Below are 14,388 nucleotides of genomic sequence, written 5' to 3'. Positions count from 1 at the left end.
GACGGCCCCAGGGACAGCGAGAGCCAAGGCTGCGTCCTGCGCGGCGGGCGCCCGGCCGGGCTGTTGGCGGGGACACGGGAAGACCAAGGAAAAAGAGGGAGATAAGTCCATTGTGGTGAGGGCCATTCGTCCTCGTTGGGCTGGGCCGGGGTTCCTGCCTCTGTGTGTCAGGCCTGGGAGTGGGTGGCAGGGGAGGGATCACTGGATGGTTCCCTCCCTCGGGGCACCTGGCCTGGGCCGCTGCGGGCCGACAGGAGCCGGTGCTGGCTGGGCCTTGCCTGGCCGCTCGGACGTCCCTGGGGAGGTCTGACCAGCTGGGCAGGTTTTCTAGGCGCCGCGTCTGGCAGGCTTGGGGGCTGTTAGAGAGGCCCCAGCCCCTGCGCGATGGAGCCGTGGCAGGTGCCCACGAGGGGAGAGAAGAGAGCAGCGCCGTCTGGCTCGGGGGCTGCGGGGCGAGGGCTCAGCGCTCGGCAGAGGAGGGCCGGGTGTGAGCAGCGCCGTCTGGCTCGGGGGCTGCGGGGCGAGGGCTCAGCGCTCGGCAGAGGGGGGCCGGGCGTGAGCAGCGCCGTCTGGCTCGGGGGCTGCGGGGCGAGGGTCCAGCGCTCGGCAGAGGGGGGCCGGGTGTGAGCGGCGCCGTCTGGCTCGGGGGCTGCGGGGCGAGGGCCCGGCGCTCGGCAGAGGGGGGCCGGGCGTGAGCAGGGCCGTCTGGCTCGGGGGCTGCGGGGCGAGGGCCCGGCGCTCGGCAGAGGGGGGCCGGGTGTGAGCGGCGCCGTCTGGCTCGGGGGCTGCGGGGCGAGGGCCCGGCGCTCGGCAGAGGGGGCCGGGTGTGAGCGGCGCCGTGTGGCTCGGGGGCTGCGGGGCGAGGGCCCGGCGCTCGGCAGAGGGGGCCGGGTGTGAGCAGGGCCGTCTGGCTCGGGGGCTGCGGGGCGAGGGCCCGGCGCTCGGCAGAGGGGGGCCGGGTGTGAGCAGCGCCGTCTGGCTCGGGGGCTGCGGGGCGAGGGCCCGGCGCTCGGCAGAGGGGGGCCGGGCGTGAGCGGCGCCGTCTGGCTCGGGGGCTGCGGGGCGAGGGCCCGGCGCTCGGCAGAGGGGGGCCGGGCGTGAGCGGCGCCGTCTGGCTCGGGGGCTGCGGGGCGAGGGCCCGGCGCTCGGCAGAGGGGGGCCGGGTGTGAGCAGGGCCGTCTGGCTCGGGGGCTGCGGGGCGAGGGCCCGGCGCTCGGCAGAGGGGGCCGGGTGTGAGCGGCGCCGTCTGGCTCGGGGGCTGCGGGGCGAGGGCCCGGCGCTCGGCAGAGGGGGGCCGGGCGTGAGCGGCGCCGTCTGGCTCGGGGGCTGCGGGGTGAGGGCCCGGCGCTCGGCAGAGGGGGGCCGGGCGTGAGCAGGGCCGTCTGGCTCGGGGGCTGCGGGGCGAGGGCCCGGCGCTCGGCAGAGGGGGGCCGGGTGTGAGCAGCGCCGTGTGGCTCGGGGGCTGCGGGGCGAGGGCCCGGCGCTCGGCAGAGGGGGGCCGGGTGTGCCTGGCCGGTGTCTGGCTGCCAGCTGCCTCTCTGTGGCCTCTCTCCAGGGCTGGGCCAGCTGTGCTCAAACCCAGGAAGGCCAGGGAGGAGACGCAGGCGGGTGGGGAGGGACCAGGGACCCGGCTGGCAGGCCCGCGTGGGGGTCGGGCTTTGGCTGAAGCGGGTGTTGTGAGGGTCCCTCTGCCCGGCCCGCTGTGGTCGGACTCTCAGGCTCAGGGCAGCCAGTGTCCCAGATGCCCTAGGGCCCCGGCAGGTGGCCGCTCGCGCCTATCAGCCCAGCTGCCCCGGTGCTCCCCGGAGGCCTCGGTTCTGGCCCCCCAGTCTGGTCCGTTTCTTCGGGCTCCGTTCTCCCTTGCTGCCCGGCCGGGACCCCGGTGCGGGCTGGGCGAGGCGAGGTCTGTCTGCGCTTCCCCGCCCGTGCCCGCAGCTGGGCTCGCTTTGGGCCTCGAGGGCTCCCTCACCCCCGCGCCGCTCCCGGGGGCGTTCGCAGCCTGTGGGCAGCGAGGGGTGGCCCCAGCAGAGGTCGGGGCCCTGGCAGCTCCCGGGGCAGGATGCTGCTGTGGGTGGGGGGCTCCTGTCCGCAGGCTGAGCCCGTTCAGGTCGGCCTGGCTGCTCCGGAGGGAGGGGGCGAGAGAGCCGAACCCGCTGGGCCTGCCCCCCTCACCGCAGCGGGGCTGGGGGCCGCGCTGTGCTCCCCTGGGTGCAGCCTGCTCTCCGGACGGTGCCTGGGGCCTGCCTCCCGGGGGGAGGGCTGTGAGGCTGGAGGAGGTGGCTCCCTGGCTCGGCGGGAGGGCAGAGATGGGGCTGTGAGAGCTGCACCCCTGGGCCGGCTCTGGGGGCAGGTGTTGGGCTGAGTGGGTGCCAGGTCGGGCTGGCGACGGAGCTGGTTTGTGGGGCTGCCGGCCTGCCCGCAGGGGCGGGGGCGCCGGTATCAGGATGGGAGTAGCCCAGCCCAGCCCCCGTGGCTGGAGGGGGCAGGGGGAACTGGGCCCTGGGGCCGACTCGGAGGGGGTGTCAAGTGTTTGCTGACCGCTCCCTGGAACCCCCCCCAGCTCCTGAACCCCACGACAAGCCCCCCAGCTCCCTGCCCGCCCCAGCACCACCCTGGCCCTGCTAGGAGAGGAGCCAGCGGGCCCCGGTGCCCCCATGCCACACGGGTGCAGGGCCCTTCTGAGACAGCTCCCCGGTCCCTGCCAGGGCCCGCGCCAGGGCCCTGCAGCACATCCAGGCAGCCCCAGGGCAGGCAGCGCTGGATCAGATACCCCTCTCCTCCCCTCCCCTCCCCTCCCGGCTGGGCTGTCCCCTGCCGCCAGACAGGGCCCTGCAGGGGCAGGCGAGGCCGGCTCGGCATGGCTGACATTCCTGCCGGGCCCCTCCCAGCCGCCAGCCCTGGGCCCGGCCTGGCCCCTGGGCCATTGCTAGGTGCCCCGGCCCTGCACTGCCCGGACGCACCTTGGTCCATGAGCTCCCGGGGCCTGAGCCCAGCCGAGGAGACCCCTGCCCCAGGGCAGGATCCTTCCCCTTTGGGTCCCTTGGTGCCAGTGTGGGGAGGGGCTGAGCGCCAGGCTCTGGGGGCCCAGCTGTGAAACGTGCCGCCCTCCTCGTGCGCTTGCACCGCCCCCGCCACGAGTGCTGGGGTGTGCGGCTCCCACTAACCCGCTTCCCTCCGCCTCCCTGCAGGCTGTTCCTCGAAGTCCTTCAAGCTGTACTCGCCAAAGGAGCCCCCCAACGGCAACGCCTTCCCCCCTTTCCACCCGGGCACCATGCTGGATCGGGATGTGGGGTGAGTGCGGGCTGTGCCGCGGGGCCGGGGCGGGCCGGCTTCCACACAGGGGCTGGGGTGCCCCGGGAGGGCTGGCGAGGCCCAAGAGAGACGGTGACACTGACTGCCCTGACCGGCCCTGCCCCCCGCCCCGACGTGGATTTCTTCCCATGGCACCCGATCATCAGCAAAACCTCTTGGGGCCCCAGCCAGCTCTCTGCACCGAGCTGGGCACCCGGGTCCCCCGGCCTGCACGGGGAGCCTCTCGCCCGTCCCGTGGCGCCCCAGGGACCTGCCAGCCAGGGCTGGGGCCTCGGGCGGCTTTCGCCTGCGGGGTCGGGGCCGAGGCCGAAACACGGGGCCCTGCCCTAACCGCCTGGCGGCCCCTCTCTCCACAGACCTACCCCCATGTACCCGCCGACGTACCTGGAGCCCGGGATAGGGTAAGAGACGGGGCTGCGGGCTGGGCGGGGGATCGCGGGGGGCCCCCCCTCTTCTCGGGGTGAATGGCAGAGGAGCAGGATCCCAGGGCCATGACACGGCCCCCCGGGGGCAGGCCTGGGGGAGCACTGGGCGCTGCCCCACGAGCTTGAGGGACAGACGCGGCACCCCCTGGGCGTGGGGCTGGAGCCGGGATTAGAATTCGGGGCTCAGGAGGTGGAGGTGGCGGACATGGGGCCCCCCGGGAGTGGGGGGGTGGGGGCGGGCTGGGTGCGACCGGGCCCTGCTGAGGGCCGTGTGGTGCTTGCTTGGCAGGAGGCACACGCCGTACGGGAACCAGACCGACTACAGGATATTCGAGCTGAACAAGCGGCTGCAGAACTGGACAGAGGTCTGGGGGTGCTAGTGTGGGACCCTGGGGCGGGGGGGGGAGGGGGACAAGACCCTGGGGTTCATGGTAGTGTCCTTCCCTCCCCGGCCCCTTTGCACGGGGCTGGCCTGGCTGGAGCATCGCAGCTGGGCTCCGGGCCACCCAGCCCGTGTCTGAGCCCTGCGAGTGGCTGGACGCCCGCGGGGCAGGACCCTGGGGCAAAGGGCACCCAAGCTCCCTGCCTTGGCCAGCCTGGGGACCCCGCCCTGTGCTCACCAGCAGAGCCTGGCGCTGGCTGCCTGGCTCCTTCCCAGGTCCCCAGGCTGGGCGGGTCCTCTCCCCTCCCCGTGACGCCGCCCGTCCCCCCCCAGGAGTGTGACAATCTCTGGTGGGACGCCTTCACCACGGAGTTCTTCGAGGACGACGCCATGCTGACCATCACCTTCTGCCTGGAGGACGGACCAAAGAGATACAGTGAGTGGCCCCGGGCCGCCGGCCCTCTGGCGCCGAGGCTGAGACCACGGTGACGGGCACCCAGGGCAGCAGCCTCACGCTGCAGCCCCAGAGCCGTCTCGTCCCGCAAGCTCCCTGCACCTCTGCCCCCGCTGCTGTGTGAGCCGGGTCCCTCGGAGCCTGGCCCAAGCACGGGAGGACGGGGGGCGGCAGGGGATAGCTGGGGGGTAGCCAGGGGCTGTAGGCGGCAGGGGGCAGCCTGGGGTGGTGGGGGATAGCAGGGGTGGCGGAGGGTAGCTGAGGGCAGTCAGGAGTGCAGGGGGATAGCCGGGGGCTGGCGGGGGGTAGTTGGGGGTGCAGGGGGATCGCTGGGGGTAGCAGCGGGTAGCCAGGGGTAGTGGGGGATAGCTGAGGGTGGTAGGAGGTAGCTGAGGGCAGCCGGGGCTGCAGAGGGATAGTGGGGGGCAGCTGGGGCTAGCTGGGGCGGCCTGGCCAGAACTGCAGCCCTGAGGCGACCGAGCCGGGGCTCCCAGGAAGCCGGGCGCTGATGGTCTTCCTCCCTCTCTCCCTGCCCGCTGCAGCCATCGGCCGGACGCTGATCCCCCGTTACTTCCGCAGCATCTTCGAGGGGGGCGCGGCGGAGCTGTACTACGTGCTCAAGCACCCCAAGGAGTCGTTCCACAACAACTTCGTCTCGCTGGACTGCGACCAGTGCACCATGGTGACCCAGCACGGCAAGCCCATGTTCACGCAGGTAGGCCAGGCCGTGGGGCCGGAGACCCTGGGCGTGTCCTTGAGGCCCGGGCCACGCTAATCCTGCGGCCGCTCCCTGGCCTCGACTGCCTGGCGCTGGGCTGGGCGTGTTTGGGTGCCGGGGCGGGCGCTGGAGCAAGGGGACCAGCCGTGCAGCCCTGGGCCGCCCTCGTAGGGCCTGTCTGGGCACCCTGGGCGAGCAGGCGGGGGGCAAAGCCGGGCTCGAGGGGCCCATGCTGGGCGGTTTCTCCTGGGGGGAGGGGGCGCGGGGGCTGGGCTGGGCCTGGGGGCGCTGGGTTTGACGTGCCCCCCCCCCAGGTGTGCGTGGAGGGGCGGCTCTACCTGGAGTTCATGTTCGACGACATGATGAGGATAAAGACGTGGCATTTCAGCATCCGGCAGCATCGCGAGCTCATCCCCCGCAGCATCCTGGCCATGCACGTGAGTCCCTGCGCCAGCGGGGTCAGTGCGGCTCAGCCCCCGGACCCCGGCAGGACTGCAGCGTGGCCCAGGCCAGCAGCCCCTCACGCTGCGCGTGCCGCCCTCCCCTCGTGCAAACACGGACACGCCCCCGACCCTCAGGCCATGCGTGCCGCCCTCCCCTCGTGCAAACACGGACACGTCCCCGACCCTCGGGCCATGCGTGCCTCCCAACCCTCGTGCAAACACGGACACGTCCCCGACCCTCGGGCCATGTGTGCCGCCCTCCCCTCGTGCAAACACGGACACGTCCCCGACCCTCAGGCCATGTGTGCCGCCCTCCCCTCGTGCAAACATGGACACGCCCCTGACCCTCAGGCCATGCGTGCCGCCCTCCCCTCGTGCAAACACGGACACGCCCCCGACCCTCGGGCCATGCGTGCCGCCCTCCCCTCGTGCAAACACGGACACGCCCCCGACCCTCAGGCCATGTGTGCCGCCCTCCCCTCGTGCAAACACGGACACGCCCCTGACCCTCAGGCCATGTGTGCCGCCCTCCCCTCGTGCAAACACGGACACGCCCCTGACCCTCAGGCCATGCGTGCCGCCCTCCCCTCGTGCAAACACGGACACGCCCCTGACCCTCAGGCCATGCGTGCCGCCCTCCCCTCGTGCAAACACGGACACGCCCCCGACCCTCAGGCCATGCGTGCCGCCCTCCCCTCGTGCAAACACGGACACGCCCCCGACCCTCAGGCCATGTGTGCCGCCCTCCCCTCGTGCAAACACGGACACGCCCCTGACCCTCAGGCCATGTGTGCCGCCCTCCCCTCGTGCAAACACGGACACGCCCCTGACCCTCAGGCCATGCGTGCCGCCCTCCCCTCGTGCAAACACGGACACGCCCCTGACCCTCAGGCCATGCGTGCCGCCCTCCCCTCGTGCAAACACGGACACGTCCCCAACCCTCAGGCCACGTGTGCCGCCCTCCCCTCGTGCAAACACGGACACGTCCCCAACCCTCAGGCCACGTGTGCCGCCCTCCCCTCGTGCAAACACGGACACGTCCCCGACCCTCGGGCCATGTGTGCCGGTCTCCCCTCGTGCAAACACGGACATGTCCCCAACCCTCAGGCCATGTGTGCCTCCCAACCCTCGTGCAAGCATGGACACGTCCCCGACCCTCGGGCCATTGTGCCGCTCTCCCCTCGTGCAAACACGGACATGTCCCCAACCCTCAGGCCATGTGTGCCGCCCTCCCCTCGTGCAAACACGGACACGTCCCCAACTCTCAGGCCATGTGTGCTGGTCTCCCCTTGTGCAAACACGGACACGTCCCCAACCCTCAGGCCATGTGTGCCTCCCAACCCTCGTGCAAACATGGACACGTCCCCGACTCTCGGGCCATTGTGCCGCTCTCCCCTCGTGCAAACACGGATATACCCCGCCCCTCGGGCCATCTGTGCTGCTCTCCCCTTGTGCAAACGTGGACACCCCCCCGACCCTTGGGCCATGTGTACTGCTCTCCCCTCATGCACACACAGACTTGCATGCTTGCTCTCCCCTTGTGCAGACAGATACACACACACACACCCTTGGGCCATCTGTGCCGCTCTCCCCTCGTGCAAACACAGACACGCACGCTGGGGCCGTGGCGCGGGTGCCGCTCTCCCCTCGTGCAAACACAGACACGCATGCTGGGGCTGTGGCGCGGGTGCCACTCTCCCCTCGTGCAAACACAGACACGCATGCTGGGGCCGTGGCACGGGTGCTGCTCTCCCCTCGTGCAAACACAGACACGCACGCTGGGGCCATGGCGTGGGTGCCGCTCTCCCCTCGTGCAAACACAGACACGCATGCTGGGGCTGTGCCGCGGGTGCCACTCTCCCCTCGTGCAAACACAGACACGCATGCTGGGGCCGTGGCGCGGGGGCCACTCTCCCCTCGTGCAAACACAGACACGCACTCTGGGGCCGTGGCGCGGGGGCCACTCTCCCCTCGTGCAAACACAGACACGCATGCTGGGGCCGTGGCGCGGGGGCCGCTCTCCCCTCGTGCAAACACAGACACGCACTCTGGGGCCGTGGCGCGGGTGCCGCTCTCCCCTCGTGCAAACACAGACACGCACGCTGGGGCTGTGGCGCGGGGGCCGCTCTCCCCTTGTGCAAACACAGACACGCACGCTGGGGCCGTGGCGCGGGTGCCGCTCTCCCCTCATGCAAACACAGACACGCACGCTGGGGCTGTGGCGCGGGGGCCGCTCTCCCCTTGTGCAAACACAGACACGCACGCTGGGGCCGTGGCGCGGGGGCCGCTCTCCCCTCGTGCAAACACAGACACGCACTCTGGGGCCGTGGCGCGGGTGCCGCTCTCCCCTCATGCAAACACAGACACGCACGCTGGGGCTGTGGCGCGGGGGCCGCTCTCCCCTTGTGCAAACACAGACACGCACGCTGGGGCCGTGGCGCGGGTGCCGCTCTCCCCTCATGCAAACACAGACACGCACGCTGGGGCCGTGGCGCGGGTGCTGCTCTCCCCTCGTGCAAACACAGACACGCACGCTGGGGCCGTGGCGCGGGTGCCGCTCTCCCCTCATGCAAACACAGACACGCACTCTGGGGCCGTGGCGCGGGTGCCGCTCTCCCCTCATGCAAACACAGACACGCACGCTGGGGCCGTGGCGCGGGTGCCGCTCTCCCCTCATGCAAACACAGACACGCACGCTGGGGCCGTGGCGCGGGTGCTGCTCTCCCCTCGTGCAAACACAGACACGCACGCTGGGGCCGTGGCGCGGGTGCTGCTCTCCCCTCGTGCAAACACAGACACGCACGCTGGGGCCGTGGCGCGGGTGCCGCTCTCCCCTCATGCAAACACAGACACGCACTCTGGGGCCGTGGCGCGGGTGCCGCTCTCCCCTCATGCAAACACAGACACGCACGCTGGGGCCGTGGCGCGGGTGCCGCTCTCCCCTCATGCAAACACAGACACGCACTCTGGGGCCGTGGCGCGGGTGCCGCTCTCCCCTCATGCAAACACAGACACGCACGCTGGGGCCGTGGCGCGGGTGCTGCTCTCCCCTCATGCAAACACAGACACGCACGCTGGGGCCGTGGCGCGGGTGCTGCTCTCCCCTCGTGCAAACACAGACACGCACGCTGGGGCCGTGGCGCGGGTGCCGCTCTCCCCTCATGCAAACACAGACACGCACTCTGGGGCCGTGGCGCGGGTGCCGCTCTCCCCTCATGCAAACACAGACACGCACGCTGGGGCCGTGGCGCGGGTGCCGCTCTCCCCTCATGCAAACACAGACACGCACTCTGGGGCCGTGGCGCGGGTGCCGCTCTCCCCTCATGCAAACACAGACACGCACGCTGGGGCCGTGGCGCGGGTGCCGCTCTCCCCTCGTGCAAACACAGACACGCATGCTGGGGCCGTGGAGCGGGGGCCGCTCTCCCCTCGTGCAAACACAGACACGCACGCTGGGGCCGTGGTGCGGGGGCCGCTCTCCCCTCGTGCAAACACAGACACGCACGCTGGGGCCGTGGCGCGGGTGCCGCTCTCCCCTCGTGCAAACACAGACACGCACTCTGGGGCCGTGGCGCGGGGGCCGCTCTCCCCTCGTGCAAACACAGACACGCACGCTGGGGCCGTGGCGCGGGGGCTGTGACGCTGCTTGCTCAGCTGTGTCTTCCCCATGTGACTGTGGGGGGGCTGCAGAGCCGCGGGGGCAGGGTGGGGAGCTGCCTGGGTGCCGTCCCTGCTGAGCGTCCCTGTCCCCTCGCTCCTAGGCTCAGGACCCCCAGATGCTGGACCAGTTATCCAAGAACATCACGCGCTGCGGGCTGTCCAACTCCACCCTCAACTACCTCCGGGTACGTGGCGCGGCTCGGGATCGGCCCGGGGCCCTGCCTGGAGAGCCCCTGCGAACGGGACAGAGAGACGCACGGCGAGGGTGTTTTTGCAAATCTGGCCATGCATATTCCTGAGTTATGTGCACTGTGGGTAGGACACTGCCAGGGCCACACCGTGGCCTGGTCCTGCCCCAGAGGCTGGGCTCGTGGCCCTGGCCCGCCCGGGGTGTGGCGGGTGGGATGCGCAGGGCGGGGGCTGGGGCCGCCGAGGCTCACCGGCCGGGGGCAGGGCGTTTGGCCGGCTCACTCCCGAAAGGAAGGAGCAGACAAGGGGACGTGGCCGCGGTTTCCGGGTATCTCAGAGGGTGTCCCAGGGAGGAGGGAGAAAGCTGGTTCCCTTGGGCCTCTGGGGACAGGACAAGCAGCAAGGGGCTCAAACTGCAGCCGGGGAGGTTGAGGTTGGACATTAGGAAAAGCCTCCTGCCTGTTGGGGGGGTTCCACGCTGGGATAAATTGCCTGGGGGGGTGGAATCCCCGTCCCTGGAGATACGGAGGAGCAGGCTGGACAGACCTCGGTCAGGGATGGGCTAGGCTAGTGGTTCCCAAACTTTTTGGCATCACAACCGCCCCCAATAATAGCAAAACTTGATTGGGGGGGGGGCTGGGTCGCCTCGCACCCCCCCTGCAATTTCTGCCTTCCCCCCAGTTTGGGAGCCCCGGGTCTAGCCGGTGCTGGGTGCTGCCGTGGGGGCGGGGGCCTGGCCGCGAGGGCCTGGCGAGGTCCCTGCCAGGTCTAGGGCTCTAGGATTCTGGGTCCCTCTCCCCCCAGCTCTGCGTGATCCTCGAGCCGATGCAGGAGCTGATGTCGCGGCACAAGACCTACAGCCTCAGCCCCCGCGACTGCCTCAAGACCTGCCTCTTCCAGAAGTGGCAGCGCATGGTGGCACCGCCGGGTGAGAGCCCGCGGAGGGGAGGGGAGGGGCGGTTGGGGGGGTCTGCTCCCTGTGTGCCCATCCAGGGTGGGGCTCTCGGTGCCCGGCCCCCCAGCTGCATGCGGTCCGAGGGTTCTTGGCAGGGGTCCCCCTCGATCCGAGCCAGCCGGGTCTTCTCACCCTGGGCAGCGGGGGCGGATTGGGGGAGCAGGCGCGGGGGGGGCTGGGCAGGGCTCCTCCCCGGCCCAGCCTGGTTAACGCCCCTCTCCCCCCAGCCGAGCCGGCGCGGCAGCAGCCCAGCAAGCGCCGGAAAAGGAAGATGTCGGGGGGCAGCACCATGAGCTCCGGCGGCGGCAACACCAACAACAGCAACAGCAAGAAGAAGAGTCCGGCCAGCACCTTCGCCCTGTCCAGTCAGGTACCTGTAAGCATCCCGTTTCCATTTCTCTGCCTCCCCGGGCCCTGCCCCGCAGCAGCTGCACCCCGGGCCCCAGGCTCCCCGGGGGGCTGATTGCAGGGGCCAGAGCCGAGGGCTCCCGTCCTGCCGGCGCGCAGCAGTCCCGGTCTGGGGGTCTCGGCCGCGGGCGGAGCAGGGACCCGGCGGGGGGCCCATGGAAGCAGGTTGGCGTTGAGCTGCCTGGGCTGGGGCCGGGGGCCGGGGGCCGGGGCCGCCTCTGCCTCGATTATGTTTCGGGACCATCTCCCCTTTCAGGATGTGATGGTGGTGGGCGAGCCCACGCTGATGGGGGGGGAGTTCGGGGACGAAGACGAGCGGCTCATCACCCGGCTGGAGAACACGCAGTTCGACGCCGCCAACGGCATTGACGACGAGGACAGCTTCAACAACTCGCCCGCCCTGGGCGCCAACAGCCCCTGGAACAGCAAGCCGCCCTCCAGCCAGGAGAGCAAGTCGGAGAACCCCACGTCGCAGGCCTCGCAGTAACGGCCCCGGCCCGGCCCGGCCCCGGACGTTTGCAAAGGAAAGGGACTGGAGAGCAGCCAGGGCTTGGGGTGCCAGGGCGCGGAGCCCCCAGCCCTGCCAGCCGCCCTGCCCCCGCATTGTCCCTGCTCTCTGCGCTCCTGCCTTCCCTGGGGAACCCCCCCACAGCCTGAACCCCTCTCCCGCCGTCCCAGGCCCGCCCTTGTGAAGTGGGAGAGCCCGGCCCCGGGGCGGGGGTTCTGCGCCCATCGCTCCTGCCTGTTACCGCCCGGCACCCTCCCTGGATGGGGAGCCCTCCCCGTATCCCTGCGCTGGGGTACTGAGGCAGACGCCTGCCTCGCTCCCGCCCCGCAGCCCACAACCCCTGCCTCTCCCGTCCCCTCCGAGCTGGCCCGTTGCCGCAGCCCGCGGGGGGGCGGGTTGTTCCGACCCGGTACAGAGGAGCCTTTTGGGAGGCTTGGCCCGTGGCGCCCCCTTCTGGCCACTTGGGAAGTGGCAGCCGGGGGGGTCCCCCTACTGGCCTGGCCGGGTGAGGTTTGCCTGGGCAGCGTGGCCGGCCGAGGCGCAGAGCTGTGTACGTACCAACCTGCGATGGGGACAGGAGTCCGGCGGGGCAGTGGGGGGCAGCTCCTCTTAGATCTGGGGGGGATGGGACGAGGGGCCGGAGGGCAAGCGCCCCAGGCCCTCCCGGCTTGCTCGCTGTCCCCCCCGCTCTGTGCGGGTGGGCCCCGGCACGGCCCCGCCTCCTCTGTTTTTTAAAATAATATTATTAAAATTGTAAGTTTAAAACAATGCCCCCCCCTACTCCTTCACCCTGCCCCCCCCCCCCTGATTTTTGTACAGGCTTCTAGATCTCTGGGGAGTCGTGTTTTCTACACCGTTCAGAGAGCTGCAGGCCAGGAGAGGCGTTGCAGACTCCCCCTCTAGCCCCCCGGGGCGAGGGCAGCCCCCCGTGTAAATCCCGCGTGCTGTTGTCCCCGCGCCCGCCCTCGGGTTTGTGTACCTCGTGCTTGTACATTTCAGCGCTGTAGTCGGTGTATGACCTGTTCTTTCCGTGCGGTATCACGAGAGCAGCTGCCTCCTTCCGTGTTAGGGGAAACAAGGCAAATAATAATGATTTTTAAAAGGAAAGTTCTTCCAGGCTTCTTCCGAGCCGGCAGGCGGGGTGGGGGGCCGGCGCCAGTTACCCCCGTGGGTGTTCGTGGGGGTGGGGGGTACAGTACGGTCTCCTGGGGTCACAGACTCACAGGTCGCGCCCTTGCGCCTCCAGCCTGCCTTCCGCAGCCCCCCCCCCCCCCCCGGTCCTGCACCCCCATAGCAGCCACAGCAGACTCCGCCAGCCAGTAGAACGGGGGGTTATTGCTCCTCCGGGACACAGCCCAGCACAGACGTGACGTGGGTACTGGAGTCAGGGTCAGGGTGCCTCAGACCCTGCGGTTAGGGGTCCATCGCCCCCCATAGGCCCTCAGCTTAGGCTGTTCCCTTCATGTTTCCCAGCCAGCAACTGCCCCTTCCCCTGAAACCTCCCTCCCTTCGTCCCCTGCCTGCCCCCAGCCGGTCGGACAGGTTGGGTCTTTACGTGGCCTTAGGCAGCCGTCCTGCTGGGCAGAGCTACAGGAACCGGCCAGCAGGGGTCACCCCAGCCCACACGAAGCCACTGGTGGATGCCAGGGGGTGTGGCCTGCCCACCACACCACACTGAGGAGGTCCTGCCTCTTGCTATTGGGGTGGGACTTGAGGGTGAGGAAATGGAGCCCAGCTCATCTGAGTCTCCCCTGCAGCCAGGGGGGCTCTGCCTGCCCCCCTGCCTGTCCCGCAGCCCCCTCCTTCCAGCCTGGGCGCCGGGCCGGGGCAGGGTGGCTCTCTGGCCAGTTGTGCACTGGGTGCTGGGGTGGGACGGGGCAGGGTGGCTCTGGCCAGTTGTGCGCTGGGCGCCGGGGTGGGACAGGGCAGGGTGGCTCTGGCCAGTTGTGTGCTGGGTGCTGGGGTGGGGTGGGGCAGGGTGGCTCTGGCCAGTTGTGTGCTGGGTGCTGGGGTGGGACGGGGCAGGGTGGCTCTGGCCAGTTGTGTGCTGGGTGCTGGGGTGGGACGGGACAGGGTGGCTCTGGCCAGTTGTGTGCTGGGTGCTGGGGTGGGGTGGGGCAGGGTGGCTCTGGCCAGTTGTGTGCTGGGTGCTGGGGTGGGACGGGGCAGGGTGGCTCTCTGGCCAGTTGTGCGCTGGGTGCTGGGGTGGGACGGGGCAGGGTGGCTCTCTGGCCAGTTGTGTGCTGGGTGCTGGGGTGGGACAGGGCAGGGTGGCTCTGGCCAGTTGTGCGCTGGGTGCTGGGGTGGGACAGGGCAGGGTGGCTCTCTGGCCAGTTGTGCGCTGGGTGCTGGGGTGGGACGGGGCAGGGTGGCTCTCTGGCCAGTTGTGCGCTGGGTGCTGGGGTGGGACGGGACAGGGTGGCTCTGGCCAGTTGTGCGCTGGGTGCTGGGGTGGGACGGGGCAGGGTGGCTCTCTGGCCAGTTGTGCGCTGGGTGCTGGGGTGGGACGGGGCAGGGTGGCTCTCTGGCCAGTTGTGCGCTGGGTGCTGGGGTGGGACGGGGCAGGGTGGCTCTCTGGCCAGTTGTGTGCTGGGTGCTGGGGTGGGACGGGGCAGGGTGGCTCTCTGGCCAGTTGTGCGCTGGGTGCTGGGGTGGGACGGGGCAGGGTGGCTCTGGCCAGTTGTGCGCTGGGTGCTGGGGTGGGACAGGGCAGGGTGGCTCTCTGGCCAGTTGTGCGCTGGGTGCTGGGGTGGGACGGGGCAGGGTGGCTCTCTGGCCAGTTGTGCGCTGGGTGCTGGGGTGGGACGGGGCAGGGTGGCTCTGGCCAGTTGTGTGCTGGGTGCTGGGGTGGGGTGGGGCAGGGTGGCTCTGGCCAGTTGTGTGCTGGGTGCTGGGGTGGGACGGGGCAGGGTGGCTCTCTGGCCAGTTGTGTGC

The 14,388-nt window shown here is 70.8% G+C and overlaps 1 protein-coding gene across 4 annotated transcripts in view; it reads left to right on the top strand.

The window, feature by feature from the left end:
- LDB1 (LIM domain binding 1) overlaps positions 1–12,561 on the top strand; it is a 35,454-nt gene extending 22,893 nt beyond the window's left edge. For 2 of the 4 annotated variants that reach the window (XM_089780259.1, XM_075934490.2), the window contains exons 2-11: positions 3,189–3,291; positions 3,669–3,713; positions 4,027–4,102; positions 4,453–4,555; positions 5,116–5,288; positions 5,606–5,728; positions 9,496–9,579; positions 10,388–10,511; positions 10,766–10,908; positions 11,203–12,561. In XM_089780259.1, coding sequence (XP_089636385.1) covers positions 3,189–3,291; positions 3,669–3,713; positions 4,027–4,102; positions 4,453–4,555; positions 5,116–5,288; positions 5,606–5,728; positions 9,496–9,579; positions 10,388–10,511; positions 10,766–10,908; positions 11,203–11,433 — 1,205 coding nt within the window. In that variant the 3' untranslated portion in view covers positions 11,434–12,561. Of the gene's footprint in view, positions 1–3,188; positions 3,292–3,668; positions 3,714–4,026; positions 4,103–4,452; positions 4,556–5,115; positions 5,289–5,605; positions 5,729–9,495; positions 9,580–10,387; positions 10,512–10,765; positions 10,915–11,202 lie in introns of all 4 variants that reach the window. The other 2 variants (XM_075934491.2, XM_075934493.2) reach the window with 1 other exon arrangement.
- Positions 12,562–14,388: the final 1,827 nt, after the last annotated feature.

Source organism: Pelodiscus sinensis, chromosome 8, assembly GCF_052426305.1.
Source record: "Pelodiscus sinensis isolate ZL-2025 chromosome 8, ASM5242630v1, whole genome shotgun sequence".
Lineage (NCBI taxonomy): Eukaryota > Metazoa > Chordata > Testudines > Trionychidae > Pelodiscus > Pelodiscus sinensis.
This window is presented reverse-complemented; position numbering and strand designations above follow the sequence as displayed.